At 44.2% G+C, this 21,060-nt stretch overlaps 1 protein-coding gene across 1 annotated transcript; it reads left to right on the forward strand.

The window, feature by feature from the left end:
* The first annotated feature begins 3,479 nt into the window (after positions 1-3,479).
* On the forward strand, positions 3,480-4,099 carry LOC124682291 (basic blue protein-like). The gene is made up of 2 exons (XM_047217003.1): positions 3,480-3,675; positions 3,791-4,099. Exons 1-2 carry the CDS (start codon positions 3,480-3,482, stop codon positions 3,991-3,993), a joined length of 399 nt encoding a protein of 132 aa, XP_047072959.1. The 3' UTR covers positions 3,994-4,099.
* Positions 4,100-21,060: the final 16,961 nt, after the last annotated feature.

Consider the following 21,060-nt stretch of genomic DNA (forward strand, 5'->3'; position numbering starts at 1 on the left):
ACGCCTATATAATGACACCATTTCGTCCCCAATCTACTCACACCTCTCACGCTCTTCTCTTAAGCTGCCACCACATCTTCTTCTCGACAAAAATCCACCAACAACCAACCCTAGCCGCCACCTACCGTTGCCCTGCCAGCGGGAGTTTTCGGCGGGTGTCATCGTGTAGAATGAGGAGCGCATGTGGGTGATATCGAGGTGGAGGGGCATAAGGGAGCTATTACATTTCTTCCTCTCGTCCGGCTACCGCTACCCCCCCCCCTCCGGGCTCACCGTGCATGTTCACGCTCGAGCGGCACTACGACGGCAACAACAACCACGAGATAGGCCTCTACGTCCACTTCACCAATCACTTCAACGCTTTTGACCTCCTCCGGCAGCCGTTTTGGTGTGGATCCGAGCTCATCGCATTCACAACCTACAACATCTTCACGAACTTCCGGGCCATCTTCCCCTCCCCGAGCAACATGCACACTCTCCCATACCGCATGCCGAAGGACGAAGAGTGAGCCAACCCCCCCTTCCCCCACCACCACCCCAAAGGAGGAGCCAATGATGAGCCAACCATGATGAGCCAACGAGGAGCCAAGCAAGAACCAGGGAGAGAAAACGGCATTGTCTCCCTTGTTTTATTGTTTTTCAAGTTTGTATGAGTGTTTTTATTATCTATGTCTTCTTTTGTGCTTTTCTATCGTGTCAGTGGATCGGGTTATGTAAGGATACTATCGTGTTATATTTATTTAACAACTCCATCCGTTCACTCTCATAAGACCTTCTAGATATTTCAAGCCATATTTCAATGTACACTAGATACAACTGTTTTGTTTCGTATCTAGCCTGCCTTGAAATGTCTTACAAAAGTGAAAGGAGGGAGTAATAAAACTAAAAATGAGTTCTCAAATAAGATTCCTCCAATAATCTAAAAATGAGTGAAATGAGATAATCTCACAAGGTGCAAACTAACTTGGCTACTTGATGCAAATGATTGACAAAGCTCATTTTCTTTAACAATAATAACAATATGAGTTCTTGATGCTTGATCCAATAAGAATAAAAAAAACAATGACTAGCCAACTTAGTCATGCAATTTTGCCAAAACAATGAGATTACTGGATTTTACTCGTTTTGAGATTATTGCAAATAAGTATTCGTGCAATCAATAGTTAGTTTGCACCGTGTGCGTTTTTTTGTTACCCAAGCTAACAAGTGAATTACTATTGGGCCTGCATCTGATCTAGTTAGGCCTAGCTAACATTCTATTTGGGCCTAGACTTTTCTAGCACTCGTCCTTGATTTTTTTTCTTATCACTGAACTTTGCATACCCTGCACACACACCTTAACTGACCAACTAAACAATAAAATTTGGCCGAATTTGTGTTGCATTTGATTCAAGGCTAAGCGATAGAACATAATATCCATGTGAGAGTACAACTAAAAATCATGGGGATTGTTATCTAATGACTAATGATCTGGAGATAAACAAAACCAAGTCAAATTATACAAAAATATCGGCCATCAGATTGCGCTTCTTTAAATTGACAAGTTTCAGTAGATGTTCATCTTGTTCAACTCCTTCAACCCCAACTCATCTGCCTTATCTTTCGTGACCCATTTCGCTTTCCCCACCGTAGCTGATCCCAACTTGAGCCCTAGGGATGCACCCTCCACTTCAATCCTCTTGATGTACACATCAAGTCACTCAAAATGCCTGCATTTCACTAGATTCTAAAAATAGGAAATATTAACCCTAATTCCCAAATTGGAAAAAACCCCAAAATTGAGCAAAATAAAGCGAATTTTGGAGAGGGGAAACTCATATCTCACCTTTCCCGGCTCTGCTTTGCTCTCGTATTTCACAAACTCACGCCTAACGTTGCCATTCTCATCGCTCGTGGTGATCATCGACTTCAGGGGCGTCGTCCATGGGCAATCAGGGCACCTTCCCAGCGGAACTGGGCCGTAACACGGCCACCGCCACTGGGAGGCCGAAGCGAAGCTCGACATTTACCGCCGGCGTTGCAACGCTTCGAGGTTCGCTGGAGAAGAAGGGGAAGGAACGATACGATGCAGCGGTCGGAACCGGCTCTGGCGCGGGGGCGAGATGCTCTGTCGTGTACCAGCTGGGCGTTCTGGGTCCCACGTCGTGAGTTTGACAAGCAGTGGGTCCCATGATCTAAGGTGGATATGTTTGGGTTCCCGCACATCTTAGGTAATTTTAACGGTTAATCTATTTACAGTTTATGAGAAGTGTCGCGTACAAGCTATTTGCTTCCTCAAATACATCGCATGCGAGATATTCTGTGCAACGATGACACTCACCGTCCAATTCACTGAAAAGAGAAGTGGTACACTAGCTATTCACCCCAGAACATGTGACCACGGGGATTGATCTGCACGTCTCGGCCAGTAGCCCAGTTCTGAGTTGGTTGAGGAAGAAAAAATATTGAAGTGTATATGGGGGCCAGGAAGAGTACTCCTAACATTTTTTGAAGTGTCTGCTTGTCTCGTGCGACTGATGACTGAAATATACCTAAGTTGCTCTGATTTGAGGATGATATCACTGGAGATGTTTTCCGTCCCCTACGGCAAGATGGAAATGCAGATGTACCAGAAACCTGTGTTATGTTTCTAGTCAACGGCGACTTGATGGCCAGACCTCCCAGTCCTCTTCGGTAATGCCAATTTCCATAATCTACTATATGCATGCAAAGGTACTTTAAAAAATCATCTAAGGCTGTTGAGGGATCAATGGATTTATTATCATGGAAAAAAATAGCGCGCTATTCCAGCGCTAATAGCACGCTTATAGCATATCTGAAGAGCTGACGCTACGCTATTTCGGCGCTATAGCGCGCTATTCGCGTTAATAGCACGCTATAGCATGCTAATAGCGTATTTTTAGACCCACGCTATTTTGTTATAGCGCGCTATTTTTTTCATTGTTTATTATACGTATGTGCGCAGTCCAATTATACTTGGACGCCACTTCTCTGCATAGTTTTTCCCCGCCCACGCACTTTGCGTTAGTAATTAATTTTGGTCCCATTTCAGTCGACTCTAAGTGGTGGCCAAGGTTGGCGGTCGTCATGTCTCACATCAAACATTCTTCTAAGTCTACTCATGTAGAATTTGTCGCGGTCGAGCGGTCGTTGATGGGTCTCCAGAAGTAAAATAATGGCACGCCTCCATTGTTGTGGGTAGTTGGCCAACCCCCGAGGTTCCACTTAACTCTACTATAGCCTTCACAAGAAAAATATACGGCGCTCAGGTATTCCACACCGCCTTTAATTTGTAATGCATTCGGGCCTACTTCCCTTCACGCCTCCACTCCGGCGAGCCTATAAAACTGCACCGGCCACTCCCATAGCTAACACAACCCACCGCACCGCCACTCTTTAACATATCTGATCTTCCTCTGCTCGCTCATACGTGACTGATTGGTTAGCTGCTGCAAGGCAAGCTAGCTAGCTAGCTAGCAATGGCAGCTCAGGGAAGAGGCAGTGCTGCCGGTGGCAACGTGGCCGTTGTCGTCGGGCTCGTCCTGCTCCTCTGCGTGCTCCTCCAAGCCAGCGTCGCGGAGTCGGCGGTGTTCAACGTCGGCGACCGCGGGGGCTGGTCGTTCAACACCAACTCCTGGCCCACCGGCAAGCGCTTCAAGGCCGGCGACGTCCTAGGTACGCACCTGCTACTGTAGCCTGGTGCATGCGATTGACTGGTGCAGTGAGACGAAGAGTTTGCTGGTGCATGCGATTGAATAATTCATAATTCATGGATGACTGACTGATGCAGTGTTCAAGTATGACGCGACGGCGCACGACGTGGTGGCGGTGAGCGCGGCGGGGTACAAGGCCTGCGCCAAGCCAGCGAGCGGCGCCAAGGTGTACAAGTCCGGCGCCGACCGCGTCACGCTCGCCCGCGGCACCAACTACTTCATCTGCAGCGTCCCCGGCCACTGCCAGTCCGGCATGAAGATCGCCGTCACCGCTGCATGATCCATCAGTCCATCATCGTGGACGTGAACTACATTTGCTGACAAAATAAATGGGCCGTTGTTTCGTCGATCGATTGCTACATCGGTGATTGTTCTATTTTTGTTTTGACTGACGCGCGTGTGCGTTAGGTATTTGTACTTCCATAATTCACACAACTTGAATAAACTGTTATTTCCCAAGGGTGGTGTCTAGGTACAAACCTCTTCCCTAGGCTTAGTCAAACTCAAATACAATAATGGCTGAGATCGTTCAATACCCCTACTTAATTAAAATCCTAATGGTATTTTACGTCTAATAATAAATAACTAATTTGTATGTTAGCCCTATAGGAAATCTTATGGCCCAATCATAAGATGTATGAATCGGACCAATATGTGGATTATGCTGCCACCTAAATTGGGCAGTAAACTCCATCACTGTGTCCTTCAACCGTATAGACACCTCCATAAATAGGTTTCGGTTCTCCATACTCTGAAGAGATGATCATAAACGGAGCAAAATACTGAACCAGTAGATAACATGTATAAGAGAAAAAAATATTATCGGTAAACACTTCATCGTTTCTACAAAGCTAAAGCGACCAAATAACAGCAAACGTTCCCATCCTAATAAGTAGCTTAAACATGTGATCCACCCCATTAAACCAACGTGTTGGGTATAAGGTAGAACCTATACGGGTGATTGACCATATAAATCTTGCAAAGTGGCATTAGAAGAATAAGCACTACTACAAAAATGCCTAGCGACAATATTGCTAGTAGTGGCGCACGGTGATAGTGGTGCGTCACTGCTTGCCCCAATAACAGTGGCGCACCAGGGCCAATATGCGCGACTGTTGTATATGTGCCTAGTCCACCCCCAACCCCTAGGCATACCAGTGGGTAGTCGTGGCGCACCTAGTTGTAATGCACCATGGGTATGCCTGTGGTGGGGATTTTGGTCCCCATTTAGCAGTGGCACCACCCCCTCCCTTTGATGGATCACCTTTTCTGTTTTGAAAAATTAGAAGAAAATGATTTAAAAAAATTAAAAAAATCATTCGAGATGGTCATGTGTTATGTGTTCTAGTTGTTTGGAAAATTAACAAACATGAATTTTGAGTTTTTTTGCAAAATGGCATTATCTTTCATTATAATATTGCATACGACCTCCGATGAAAATGTTTTTACATGAAAATGTATCTACACAAAATTTACATTTGATTTGAATTGACTATAGCCGTTTTGGATTTTTTTAAATCCTCAAAATCAAAAAAGGAAAACAAAGTTTTTCAGGTTTTAGAAAAAAAAGTTTAAAGAGGGAAAAGTTAGCAATGGTGCACCATGTCTGTGTGCGCCACTACTAGCCTTTCCCTCCTTCGAAATTTGAAACGTCCAGCCACCTACCCTTACTCTTATCCACCTCTCTCCTCCCCTCTATCCTTTCCTCTTCCTCCTTCTCTCCACCATCTTTTCCTCCTCCTCCTCCTCCTCTCATCTATTCTTTCATCCTCCTCTCATCCATCCTCTCCTCCTTCCTCCACTCTCTGGCACCTTCCTCCTTTTCGGCGCACCTCTCTCGTCTCCGGCGACTCACATACCAACACTCCGACCTCCTCTATAGTCGTTGAAGTTTTTAATTGTCTCATCGTGATGAAAAAATACACACTTTTTTACTTCCCTTGACAATTGCATTTTACAAGGTTATCCTTAGTAAGAGTTACCCCACAACGAAGGTACGAAAACCTTTGTATTCAATGGTATCTTCATCCTCCATAATTTCTTAATATTACTTACCGGCAGTAAAGGCAGGTTCAATTGTTTGTACAAGGAACACAAAGAATTTTCCAATCACCGTCAGGTTTCAACATACTCATATGGCCCATGTGATAGTTGGATGAAAGTCGGCCGCTGTAGCATGTCGTTCCATGCTATCAGTCGGGCATCTACAAGATCTCTTCTGAACATCACAGTGGTGGGTTAGATTCCATGACCTTAGCTAAGGTATCACCCTTATGATGCACACTATTATTTTTTGAAAGTTTCAGCAAGCTTCTTGTTCATTATATAAGTCACCAATCTCAGTTCTTGCAAATAAATGGCTTTCCAACCTTGGAAGGTGGGTCTCTGGTCATTAATCCACGAACCCCAGGCAACTAGAATGATGATCTCCCTTGAAAATGTCAGTTTTAGTTTTACATTGATACCATAGAATGCTTCCAAAGCTGACAAGTTCCTATATATTTGAGGACAAATGAAGTCCCAACATTGAGAGGCAAATGGACAGGACCAGAACAAATGAACTAAGGTTTCCTCTTGCTGGCATTGTAAAGTTGCACATGAAGATATTGGAAGGATGCATTTATTTCTTCCCAAAAGATTCCTGGAGTTTAATCTATCATGGAGTAGCAACCAGAAGAAGAATTTATGCTTTGCCTTGCATGAAGAGTGCCATACCCATGAGAAAATTTGTGGGGCGGGCTTATATCCAATCGACACCTTATAATCATTGTGGGAAGAGAAAGATTTATTCCCCGGATATAACTCCAACTATCTTTATTTCCCTCTTGAATCTTGACTGCTGCATTGTCACATATGTATTCATGTAATTGAAATTCCTGGAAAGCTGCCTGAGAGAGAGGAAGGTGAAACAAATGTGGAAGTTGGTGAACTGTTTGATCATTTATCTTTGCATAAGAAACAAATGCGAAAATTGGTGTTGCAAACAAGAGTCGTCCCACAATATTATATAAAGTCCCACAATATTATATAAAGCTAGATATTATTCTCGTAGCGTGGTATTACCTATCCATTGTCCTTCCAGTACATAATCTCAGATCTACCCTTAATAGAGAAAGAGGCAACCGGGATGAAGTGTCTCTTCGTTGTCATCAAGTCAGCCCAAAAGTGAGAATCTCCAGATTTCCAAAAATTCTGAGAAATCGCTTGTGAACCAACATATTTTCTCCTTATTAAGTATTTTCTGCCAGACCCCATCCTTGGTTGGCAGCTTTGCCAACAGTTTTCCCAATAAGGCTATTTTTTAACCACAATGTCATGAACACCAAGCCCACCTTGGTCCTTTAGCCGGCAGGCTCGTTCCATTTGGTGAAGCGGTATTTCTTCTTCTCGCCATCCCCTTGCCAAAAAATATCTTGATCGGAAATAGTCTAACAGATGTAAGACTCTTTTAGGCAACTGGAAGAAATATATCATATATAGTACCATGTTGGTTAATATTGAATTGATGAGAACCAATCTTTCACCCATAGATAGAAATTTACCCTTCCAACTACTAAGGCGCTTCTTAAGCCGCTCGTCGACATGCTTCCACTCAGTAATTGTAAGCCTCCGAAAATGGATCGAAATGACTAGGTAGCTAATACAAAACTGACCAATCCCAGAGCCAAAAATCCCAGCATATTGGGGGTTGGAATTGTCGTTGGCTTCACCGAAGCAAAATAATTCACTTTTATAAAAATTAATTTTCAACCCGCATAATTGCTCGAAAGCTGATAATATATTAACTTCGGATTTGATGCCTTCTCGAAGTCATGCTCCATAAATAAAATAATATCATCGGCATACTAAAGAATGGAAAGGTTACAATTTATAATAATATCTAGCATATCAGCCACAATGTTAAATATCATGGGCGATAAAGGATCGTCTTGTCGTAAACCTTTCTTTGTCTAGAAGTAATTACTAACATCATCATTAAGACTCGCCACTCAATTGAAAACCTTTCATCCGGAGTATCTATTGTAGGAAAGACCACCATTACTAGTCCTTAGATCCCAGCTTCCATGTTATTCTCCGCGAGTAACTTCACCATGGAACTAAAGACATGTCCCACAATGGTAACAAACTTTGGAGCTTTTCGCATCGGTCCCTCTAAAACATGGTTGTGCGCGTTAGAATAACATCAGATCCGGCAATCTCCGGCATGTCGTCCATTGGAGTTCACCGGTGGAGCCTTCCGTAACTCGACATTCCGGACATATCAATGAAGACATGAAACAAGAAGTTGTTCATCATGACGTGAGAGGGATCCTGTGGGGCCCCGGACTAGCTATCTAAAACGCCCGTTATGCATACTCATTCACGATCCCATGATCAGTTTATCGTGAAGGCATAACTGAACTGGTATCAAATACACCATCCATTACAGTACCGAATACAAAGATTACAACATGGTCACATGACCAATACTTAACAACCAGACAGCGAAATACGTCGGATGAAAGTGTTCGCAGGGCCCAAGTCATGCCATAACCCTACGAGGCCAAGTAAATAGCCAGGGACAAAGCCATGAGTACACTATGAATTGTACTCACAAACCACCTTAGAGAGAAGTAAATGATATGCATATTTCGCGAGTAGCAAGGAACCGACACTATTCTAGGGTTACAAGGAGTGAGAGATAGTTTCTCTCGAGAGTATGACATCTCTATATCTTTGTTTAAAAACCTTTTTGAATACAAGATTCTTTTGAAGACTAATAGGTAGGAGTGACCCATTGTCCTTTACGGCCATCTCAGTATGACCAAAACAACTTTTTCCAACTATCCACCGTACCTCCTAGGTACATTTCTCCCTGTCCCACTGGTAATCTTTCAAAACTCATTTTGGAAAACTCATTTATGAAACAAAAGTTTTCTTTGATACTCAGCACTTCCATTCCCACGTCCATAACCGCGAACACGGTTATTCAAATAGTTTTATACTCAGCGGAGGTTGAAAACTTTCCCCACAAGTTCCGATAAATCTGTCGGGATCATCCCTGGTTCACCAAGCGTCAAAACGCGAGGCTCGGATAACCGATCGTAGTTTTTCGCTTTCTCGCCTTAGCCTAAGACATGCCGTCTAGAGTTGTACCTCCCAACAACAGAGTCCGAGGGGCCGTTTGCCCGGGAGTTGCAAAGTCCCTAGCCAGCTCGACCCTCCGGAATGCTGCGACCAACTGCGGGGCATATTTTAATGGGAGCTCATAGGTTGTACCCCTGCCATCTATACGAAATGGAAAGGCGTCCCTGACATAGGCATCCCCAATGGGCCTGCCGAAGAAGATACCGGGGTTTACTGAAGGCCCACGACCCGAAGAATAAGAAGATTCGGAAGCCCAAGATACTATTAAGGAAAGCTAGAATTGTAATAGGAAGCATTATTTGTAATCTTGCGGGACGGGTTATAAACCCTCCCGGACTCTGTAAACTTGTATATCACGAATCCCTCGGCTACACCTCCTATATAAGGGGGAGTCGAGGGACAAAGAAAGGATCGAATCATTGTCTCGCAAATCCTATCTTTTACATCGTCGATTACTTTTCGGCTGAAACCTTCGAGATCTACTTGCCCTCTACATCCAACGAAACCCTAGTCTACTACTTGTAGGCATTGACAAGTTAATACCTTTTTAATTGGCGCCATCTGTGGGATCTAGAGGCGACAAGGAGCTGATCTCGATGGCACGTTCAAGATCGTCGACTTCATCGATAGCAAGCAACATCATGGACAGAGGTAAACAGATCGAAACTGGTCTCGTTGATTTTGTTCCTCACCCGCCCTCCCATTTGGATGCATATGCGTATCTGGAGGAGCCCATGGAGATGACGTTCGGAAAGTTCCACTTTCGCGTCGAGAAAGAATGAGCGTATCGTCTCGAAGTTCCGATCTCATCGGGATTATCGGCGGTCGATCCCGATTTTTCAAGCTCATCATCATCCATCGAGTCAGGCGACGAGGAGATTTCGTCGCCACGCTTCATCAGCACCAAAGCAAGCGAAAAACTCGAGTCATCCGCAGACTCCTATATAAGCGATGACTCGAGTAGCATCGACAGCTTCGACTTCATCGACAAATCCATTACTGTTGGAAAGGTCTTCACCAATCTCTATGATGGTGTCACCAAACCCGAGCAAGGCTCGGAATCCAAAATATCATCAGATTTGCGCCATTGGAGAAGCAAGTCGCGATCGGAAGAAACATCAGAGTCTTTCGACGAATTGGGAAATCCATATGTCGATCCCTCTGACCTAAGGCGAGGTTTAGGCAATAAATATGTCGGGCCTACACCACGTGTTAGGGTTCAACTGCCACAAGCAGCATGGGATAGAGTCGCAAGAGCTATGGATGGCTCAGAACCAATGGTGACAACTGCTACGGCTGAAGAATTGCAGGCCTACCAATATAGGCTCGCTCGAGCTGGAAGGGAATTGGAAAAACGAGACAGTCGCTTTGAACGGAAGAAAGGAGGCAGCCTCGGCATCAAGCGGGCGAAGAGCGGAGTTAAGTCGACAATCGGGAACTTCGGGAGATAGCCACGGAGAAGCTCGACGGAGAGCAAGGTCGCGACTGCAAAATAAACTCTGAAGCTGAAAGAGAGACTTTAATTCAAAACCTCGACATGTCTTTCATGTCAATCGACACGAGAGGGAATATCATTCCAAAAACACCGGAAGCGAGGGCACATGGCAACGCAAGCTTTCATCTTAGCGTCTAGGCCACCTCCCGGAGATCCAAGAGAGGCGTTGTACAACATGGCCATGGCAGGATGTGGAGCCATGGGAGCAGCATTCGCAACCACACCTCCCGAAGGAGCTGCAAGACAAAATAGCCCGAGACCTCTCGCAGCGAGTGCAAGATCCACCGGTAGCAAGTGGAGTCGGAGATACGGCGGCTCGAGGCCGGGGTAGATAGAGCGCGACAAGGTAGAAGAGAACATCGACGGTCACGAGAACTTGCTGAAGAAGATATGTGTGGACTCCCGTGTTTTACGCGACGGGTCCGGAAAACTCGAGTCCCCTCGGGATTCAAGTTACACGATAGTTTCAAGAAATTTGATGGCCTACAAGATCCCGAGGATTGGCTAGTCGATTACCTCGAGACGGTAAAGCTGATAGGTGGAACTAGAGCAACAGCCATGCGAGCATTCAAATACATCCGAGCGGAGCCGCAAGATCATGGATAAAGAAGCTTCCCCGAGGCTCCATCGACGGTTGGGATAGTTTTGAGGATGTGTTTGTCAAGAATTTCCGATCAACCTCGCAAAAGGCCTGCGACACTAGAGGAGTTGAGATCATGCCGACAAAAGCATGACGAATCAATGAGGAAGTACATTCAAAGGTGGAACATCATTAAAAACTCGGCGAGAAAACATATCCGACGAGAGAGCGATAGATGCGTTTGTAGCGGGAGTTCGACGAGGCGACTTTGTGGAGGACTTGGGAAGAACCAACCCAAGGACGAGTATCGGCATTAATGGAAATAGCAAACAGATGGGCAGATGGCGAGGATGATGTACATAATAAACGACACAGGTCACCGAGAGGAGGACCGTAGTCGAAATTTTCAAAATAGACGACGATTTTCTCGGTAATTTTCGAGTTACGATGCCCCTGGCCAAATATCGGCTGGGTTTCGGGGAAACAATGGAGTAAACAATAGAGATGATTATCAAAGGAGTAATGCACAGCAAGGGGACAATAGAGATGACTCTCGAAATAACAGGCAAAATAGTGGGTCGAGATTTCAGAGACCTTTCGTAACTCCCGAAGATATGATGAACGGGCCATGTCAGATGCATTTTTACCTCGACAGCAATGGGAGAAGGCAGTTAGGGCATCTGCAGAAGGACTGCCGAAACTTCCAAGCAATGCTGCGAGTTGCGGGAATAGCTAATGCACAAACAGTAAATACAAACCCCCAGGGGCCCAGGAGTGAGATTCACTTGCCACCTCCTCCCGCAATTACGGACGAAAATCGACATCAGCTCAGAATAGCGGCAGCACCAGCACCACCACCTTACGTTGATCCCAACTCTCATGGAGCGGTCTCGATGATTCGGAAAGGCGAGGCCATCCAATAGAGCTCGGAAAGTAATCTCGCGACAGGTGTTCATGGCAGAGAAGATGCCTCCACCAACGGTTGAGTACCTCAATTGGTCAGGGCAAGACATTGGCTTCACGATAGCGGACCATCCGCAGTAAGTTCCTCGACCAGGGCAGTCAGCACTTATCTTACCAGCAGTAATCGCGGGATTCGACGTATCGCGAGTATTCATAGATGGTGGCAGCAGCTTAAACCTTATGTATGCAGATACGCTAAGGAAGATGAACATCTCCCTAGCAAATTTGAAGCCAACCGATACACGTTTCCAAGGAATTACGCCAGAGAAGCCAAGTTATCCGTTGGGGAAGATCAATCTCGACGTTCAGTTTGGGACCCGCCGTTGGATTGAGAGATTGCGGGACAGATGGTATACACGTGGACAAGGGGTAAAAAGTAATTTCACACAGACGAGAAAGTACAGAAGCTACAGCGCATGCGCCAGGAAAAGCGGAGGACGTGTGTCCCCCACTTGCACGACGTGTCAAATTGACAAGATTTCTGGGCCCACAAGGCAGAGAGATAGTGGTTCTCGCGTTTTCCCGATATATTGGTCGTGGCTGTCATCAGCAGTGATGTCACCTTGGTAAAAGAAAATCTCGGATATGAAGCTTCACAAGAATGGCGACAGCAGAAGATTATTGTTTCGAGAGCCTTTGATCAAATACAAGTTTTTGCTCAAATGCTCGGGGGCTACTTTGGAAACAAAGAAACATTCGAATATGGCAAAATAGAAATGGCGAGAGCCTATGACCAAACGCAAGCATTTGTTCATAGCCTCGGGGGCTACTCCCATCGGGAGCGCTGTTCCCGCACCCGATAGATATAAACATTCAAGAAAAAATGACAATATAGTGACATGAGGCACTAGAATGTTGAGCCTACAACCAAGCACAAGTCCTTGGCTGTAGCCTCGGGGGCTACTCCCATCGGGAACGCTGTTCGCGTGCCCGATGAAATTATAAAAAAAAAAAAGAGAAGAAGAAGAAAAGAGAAAGAAAGAGAGAAGAAGTGTGTATATTTCGAGTTATACAAATAACTCTACATATACTCCCATCGGGAAGGCAAAATAAGTCATCCGTTGACTCAATAAAATGTGCTATTCCAACAGCCGAATAAGCACTCGACAATATATTCTCAGAACGCCAAAGTTGCGAACAATTTCTGAATGCCGCAAAACTTTGCGAAGGTAAGACCCCAGATCCGTTCTGTGTGGCGTGGCGTGATGTCTACGTTCCCCCCCCCTTTCCTGTAGACAGTGTTGGGCCTCCAAGAGTAGAGGTTTGTAGAACAGCAGCAAGTTTCCCTTAAGTGGATACCCAAGGTTTATCGAACTCAGGGAGGAAGAGGTCAAAGATATCCCTCTCATGCAACCCCGCAACCACAAAGCAAGAAGTCTCTTGTGTCCCCAACACACCTAATAGGTGCACTAGTTCGGCGAAGAGATAGTGAAATACAGGTGGTATGAATAAGTATGAGCAGTAGCAACGGTGCCGGAAAAGTGCTTGGCGTGTAGTTGATGGTGGTGGTATTGCAGCAGTAGTAACGCGAGTAAAACGAGTAAACAAGCGAGTAGTAACTCAGCGGTATTTAGGAACAAGGCCTAGGGAATAGACTTTCACTAGTGGACACTCTCAACATCGATCACATAACAGAACGAGATAAATGCATACTCTACACTTTTGTTGGATGATGAACATATTGCGTAGGATTACACGAACCCTCAATGCCGGAGTTAACAAGCTCCACAATAATGCTCATGTTTAAGTAACCTTTAGTGTAAGATAGATCAATAGACTAAACCAAGTACTAGCATAGCATGCACACTTGTCACCTTCATGCATATGTAGGAGGAATAGATCACATCAATATATCATAGCAATAGTTAACTCCATAATCTACAAGAGATCATGATCATAGCATAAACCAAGTACTAACACGGTGCACCCACTGTCGCCTTTACACACGTGCGGGAGGAATAGAACTACTTTAATAACATCACTAGAGTAGCACATAGATAGTAGTGATACAAACTCATATGAATCTCAATGAGATCATTGTATTGAAGTACATGGAAGAGAGATGAACCACATAGCTACCGGTACAGCCCCGAGCCTCGATGGAGAACTACTCCCTCCTCATGGGAGCAGCAGCGGTGATGAAGATGGCGGTGGAGATGGCAGCGGTGTTGATGGAGATGGCAGCGGTGTCGATGGAGAAGCCTTCCGGGGGCACTTCCCCGCTCCGGCAGGGTGCCGGAACGAGTTCTGTCCCCGAATTGGAGTTTCGCGATGGCGGCGGCGCCACGGTAACTTTTCCGGAGTTTCGTCAATTGGTGTCGAGGTTTTAGGTCACGACGACTTAAATAGGCGAAGAGTCGGAGTCGGAGGGCTGACGGGGGGCCACACCATAGGCGGCGCGGCCCCCTCTCGGCCGCGCCAGCCTAGGGTTTGGTGGCCCTGTGGCCCCCTCCGGTCCTTCCCGGGTGTTCTGGATGCTTCCGATGAAAATAGGAACTTTGGCGTTGATTTCGTCCGATTCCGAGAATATTTCGTTACTAGGATTTCTGAAACCAAAAACAGCGAGAAAACGAGAACCGGCACTTCGGCATCTTGTTAATAGGTTAGTTCCGGAAAATGCACGAATATGACATAAAGTGTGCATAAAACATGTAGATAACATCAATAATGTGGCATGGAACACAAGAAATTATCGATACGTTGGAGACGTATCAGCATCCCCAAGCTTAGTTCTGCTCGTCCCGAGCAGGTAAAACGATAACAAAGATAATTTCTGGAGTGACATGCCATCATAAACTTGATCATACTATTTGTAAAGCATATGTAGAGAATGCAGCGATCAAAACAATGGTAATGACATGAGTAAACAACTGAATCATATAGCAAAGACTTTTCATGAATAGCACTTCAAGACAAGCATCAATAAGTCTTGCATAAGAGTTAACTCATAAAGCAATAATTCAAAGTAAAGGCATTGAAGCAACACAAAAGAAGATTAAGTTTCAGCGGTTGCTTTCAACTTATAACATGTATATCTCATGGATAATTGTCAATGCAAAGCAATATAACAAATGCAATATGCAAATATGTAAGAATCAATGCACAGTTCACACAAGTGTTTGCTTCTTGAGATGGAGAGAAATAGGTGAACTGACTCAACAATAAAAGTAAAAGAATGGTCCTTCAAAGAGGAAAGCATCGATTGCTATATTTGTGCTAGAGCTTTGATTTTGAAAACATAAAGAGAGCATAAAAATAAAGTTTTGAGAGGTGTATGTTGTTGTCAACGAATGGTAGCGGGTACTCTAACCCCCTTGCCGGACAAACCTTCAAAGAGCGGCTCCCATTTTATTTTATTTTTGGATGGCACTCCTTCCAACCTTTCTTTCACAAACCATGGCTAACCGAATCCTCGGGTGCCTGCCAACAATCTCATACCATGAAGGAGTGCCTTTTTATTTTAGTTTTATTATGATGACACTCCTCCCAACCTTTGCTTACACAAGCCATGGCTAACCGAATCCTTCGGGTGCCGTCCAACAATCACATACCATGGAGGAGTGTCTATTTTTAGTTTGTTAATTTGGGACTGGGAATCCCATTGCCAGCTCTTTTTGCAAAATTTATTGGATAAGCGGATGAAGCCACTAGTCCATTGGTGAAAGTTGCCCAACAAGATTGAAAGATAAACACCACATACTTCCTCATGAGCTATAAAACATTGACACAAATCAGAGGTGATAAATTTTGAATTGTTTAAAGGTAGCACTCAAGCAATTTACTTTGGAATGGCGGAGAAATACCATGTAGTAGGTAGGTATGGTGGACACAAATGGCATAGTGTTGGCTCAAGTATTTGGATGCATGAGAAGTATTCCCTCTCGATACAAGGTTTAGGCTAGCAAGGTTGTTTGAGGCAAACACAAGGATGAACTAGTACAGCAAAACTCACATAAAAGACATATTACAAGTATTATAAGACTATACATCGTCTTCCTTGTTGTTCAAACACCTTACTAGAAATTATCTAGACCTTAGAGAGACCAATTATGCAAACCAAATTTTAGCATGCTCTATGTATTTCTTCACTAATGGGTGCAAAGTATATGATGCAAGAGCTTAAACATGAGCACAACAATTGCCAAGTATCACATTACCCAAGACATTTATAGCAATTACTACATGTATCATTTTCCAATTCCAACCATATAACAATTTAACGAAGAGGAAACTTCGCCATGAATATTATAAGCTAAGAACACATGTGTTCATATGAACCAGCGGAGCGTGTCTCTCTCCCACACAAGCATGATGTAATCCAATTTATTCAAACAAAAACAAAAACAAAAGCACACGGACGCTCCAAGTAAAGCACATAAGATGTGATGGAATAAAAATATAGTTTCAGGGGAGGAACCTGATAATGTTGTCGATGAAGAAGGGGATGCCTTGGGCATCCCCAAGCTTAGACGCTTGAGTCTTCTTGATATATGCAGGGGTGAACCACCGGGTGCATCCCCAAGCTTAGAGCTTTCACTCTCCTTGATCATAGTATATCATCCTCCTCTCTTGACCCTTGAAAACTTCCTCCACACCAAACTCGAAACAACTCATTAGAGGGTTAGTGGACAATAAAAATTAACATGTTCAGAGGTGACACAATCATTCTTAACACTTCTGGACATTGCATAAAGCTACTGGACATTAATGGATCAAAGAAATTCATCCAACATAGCAAAAGAGGCAATGCGAAATAAAAGGCAGAATCTGTCAAAACAGAACAGTCCGTAAAGATGGATTTTATTAGGCCACCAGACTTGCTCAAACGAAAATGCTCAAATTGAATGAAAGTTGCGTACATATCTGAGGATCATGCTCGTAAATTGGCATAATTTTCTGAGCTTCCTGCAGGGCAGGGGGCTCAGATTCGTGACAGCAAAGAAATCTGGAACTGCGCAGTAATCCAAATCTAGTACTTACTTTACTATCAAAGACTTTACTTGGCACAACAAAACATAAAACTAAGATAAGGAGAGGTTGCTACAGTAGTAAACAACTTCCAAGACACAAATATAAAACAAAGTACTGTAGCAAAATAACACATGGGTTATCTCCCAAGAAGTTCTTTCTTTTTAGCCATTAAGATGGGCTCAGCAGTTTTAATGATGCACTCGCAAGAAATAGTATTTGAAGCAAAAGAGAGCATCAAGAGGCAAATTCAAAACACATTTAAGTCTAACATGCTTCCTATGCATAGGAATCTTGTAAATAAACAAGTTCATGAAGAGCAAAGTAACAAGCATAGGAAGATAAAACAAGTGTAACATCAAAAATTTCAGCACATAGAGAGGCATTTTAGTAACATGAAAATTTCTACAACCATATTTTCCTCTCTCATAATAACTTTCAGTAGCAACATGAGCAAACTCAACAATATAACTATCACATAAAGCATTCTTATCATGAGTCTCATGCATAAAATTATTACTCTCCACATAGGCATAATCAATTTTATTAGTTGTAGTGGGAGCAAATTCAACAAAGTAGCTATCATTATTATTCTCATCAAGTGTAGGAGGCATAGTATAATCAAAACAAAATTTACTCTCAGCAGTAAGTGGCATCAAAAGACCACTATCATTATAATCATTAGAAATAGGAGGCAAAGTATCATCAAAGAAAATTTTCTCCTCAATGCTTGGGGGACTAAAAATATCATGCAAACCAGCTTCCCCAAGCTTAGAACTTTCTATATCATTATCAACAATGGTGTTCGAAACGTTCATACCAATATTACTACCAGCATGCAAAGAAGATTTCATAGGTTTTTTAATTTTCGCATCAAACAATCCATGTTTTAAATCAGGAAATAGAATAAGAAGCTCACTCTTGTACATTATGCCAAACTAGTGTAAACAAGAAACAACAAGATGCAATTGCAGGATCTAAAGGAAATAGCTTTGAGCACACACACAACGGCGCCGGAAAAATACTTTACCTGAGACCGTAGTATGAGAGCCTTTTTACCTTTCCTCCCCGGCAACGGCGCCAGAAAAGTGCTTGATGTCTACGTTCCCCCCCCCCCTTTCCTGTAGACAGTGTTGGGCCTCCAAGAGTAGAGGTTTGTAGAACAAGCAGCAAGTTTCCCTTAAGTGGATACCCAAGGTTTATCGAACTCGGGGAGGAAGAGGTCAAAGATATCCCTCTCATGCAACCCCGCAACCACAAAGCAAGAAGTCTCTTGTGTCCCCAACACACCTAATAGGTGCACTAGTTCGGCGAAGAGATAGTGAAATACAGGTGGTATGAATAAGTATGAGCAGTAGCAACGGTGCCAGAAAAGTGCTTGGCGTGTAGTTGATGGTGGTGGTATTGCAGCAGTAGTAACGCAGTAAAACAGTAAACAAGCAGTAGTAACTCAGCAGTATTTAGGAACAAGGCCTAGGGAATAGACTTTCACTAGTGGACACTCTCAACATCGATCACATAACAGAACAGATAAATGCATACTCTACACTTTTGTTGGATGATGAACATATTGCGTAGGATTACACGAACCCTCAATGCCGGAGTTAACAAGCTCCACAATAATGCTCATGTTTAAGTAACCTTTAGTGTAAGATAGATCAATAGACTAAACCAAGTACTAGCATAGCATGCACACTGTCACCTTCATGCATATGTAGGAGGAATAGATCACATCAATATATCATAGCAATAGTTAACTCCATAATCTACAAGAGATCATGATCATAGCATAAACCAAGTACTAACACGGTGCACCCACTGTCGCCTTTACACACGTGCGGGAGGAATAGAACTACTTTAATAACATCACTAGAGTAGCACATAGATAGTAGTGATACAAACTCATATGAATCTCAATGAGATCATTGTATTGAAGTACATGGAAGAGAGATGAACCACATAGCTACCGGTACAGCCCCGAGCCTCGATGGAGAACTACTCCCTCCTCATGGGAGCAGCAGCGGTGATGAAGATGGCGGTGGAGATGGCAGCGGTGTTGATGGAGATGGCAGCGGTGTCGATGGAGAAGCCTTCCGGGGCACTTCCCCGCTCCGGCAGGGTGCCGGAACGAGTTCGTCCCCCGAATTGGAGTTTCGCGATGGCGGCGGCGCCACGAGTAACTTTTCCGGAGTTTCGTCAATTGGTGTCGAGGTTTTAGGTCACGACGACTTAAATAGGCGAAGAGTCGGAGTCGGAGGGCTGACGGGGGGCCACACCATAGGGCGGCGCGGCCCCCTCCGGCCGCGCCGGCCTAGGGTTTGGTGGCCCCGTGGCCCCCCTCCGGTCCTTCCCGGGTGTTCGGATGCTTCCGATGAAAATAGGAACTTTGGCGTTGATTTCGTCCGATTCCGAGAATATTTCGTTACTAGGATTTCGAAACCAAAAACAGCGAAAACAGGAACCGGCACTTCGGCATCTTGTTAATAGGTTAGTTCCAGAAAATGCACGAATATGACATAAAGTGTGCATAAAACATGTAGATAACATCAATAATGTGGCATGGAACACAAGAAATTATCGATACGTTGGAGACGTATCATGGCGCCGTCTCTGACGTCGGTTTGCTACTTTTTTCCGTATCAACAGATACGAAGAAAAATCCTAACGGACGCGTTAGGTACTCGATAAATATGACTGGGACTCGACAGAATGGTAAGACCTTAAGCGGCACCTGTCGAAGTTTACACCAGTATCCCGAGATCATGTCCAGGGACGTGATCTTGAAGTAGGTTTTTGCGGATTGCCACTAGAGCAGTTAACTAGTACCTGGTCCGTCAGATGAACTAGCCCCAACTACCATTATCCCTGTACAATATAGAAGTTCGTATGCAAAGATATGTGGTAAAGTTCAGGGTTATCGAATAAATATAAAGGTGGAGATTTTCCCTGACTCTGCGATTCAAGCAAAATCTTGGGGGCTACTGACATAGGCATCCCCAATGGGCCTGCCGAAGAAGATACCCGGGGTTTACTGAAGGCCCACGACCCGAAGAATAAGAAGATTCGGAAGCCCAAGATACTATTAAGGAAAGCTAGAGTTGTAATAGGAAGCATTATTTGTAATCTTGCGGGACGGGTTAGAAACCCTCCCGGACTCTGTAAACTTGTATATCACGAATCCCTCGGCTCCACCTCCTATATAAGGGGAGTCGAGGGACAAAGAAAGGATCGAATCATTGTCTCGCAAATCCTAGCTTTTACATCGTCGAGTACTTTTCGGCTGAAACCTTCGAGATCTACTTGCCCTCTACATCCAACGAAACCCTAGTCTACTACTTGTAGGCATTGACAAGTTAATACCTTGTCAGTCCCCGATTCTTTGGGAAGGCCACGGTCTATAGGTGTCCATGCTCGGACTACCCCTTACACTTGCAGGGCCCAAACTAAGGCGAGACAAAATACTATGCTACACCCCGTCCCACTTAAGGGTAATGTGGTTGTACTGGCTAGGACCGGTGAGGTACTCAGTCAACATAGTTTTTTGAAAACAAATTCTTTCCTTCACTTTCCTCCAACATCCTCTTTCTCAAATACCTTTCATAAAAACTCACACTTGGGCAGGGTTGTCCCATTCCATGGTTTTCAAGAAACTTATTTTCCTAAAAACCATTTTCAAAACCATTTTGTTCTTTTCCACGGGATCCCAACCTATAGTCCTCTTTTTTCTTGAAACAGTCGACAGGCGACAACAAAATGATAAGGCGTTAAGCATCTTATCTCTAATAGGGGTCTGTCCAATAGGTATCAACAAGGGGCAGCACTCCTAAGAGTGGAACATTAAAACTTTCGAGTGGCACAACCACTCACATAAAATAAAGACACGCATTTCATAAAAAAGGTAAAATATGCAAGAGTAAGATATGCAGGACAATAGTGCAGCAAGAGGTGGCTTGCCTTGGTTGGCTATTTGTCCCTGGACTTCATCTTCATGAACCATCTGTTCCTCCTTCCTCTTCGAAACCCTCACCAAGATCCTCTCCTTCTCTGATAGTGTTCGCACTCTAACGTCGCAAAATAAAAGGCAAACAATCAACACCTCACTAGGAAACAGCTAATCAGTGGCGCACCACTATTGGCTGTCACTGCTATCTGGCTTAGCAGTGGCGCACCAGGTAGTGTGCCACTACTAGCTTCGTGGTGCACCACTGCTAAAT

The sequence above is a fragment of the Lolium rigidum genome, unplaced genomic scaffold (assembly GCF_022539505.1).
Source record: "Lolium rigidum isolate FL_2022 unplaced genomic scaffold, APGP_CSIRO_Lrig_0.1 contig_8179_1, whole genome shotgun sequence".
Taxonomy (NCBI): domain Eukaryota; kingdom Viridiplantae; phylum Streptophyta; class Magnoliopsida; order Poales; family Poaceae; genus Lolium; species Lolium rigidum.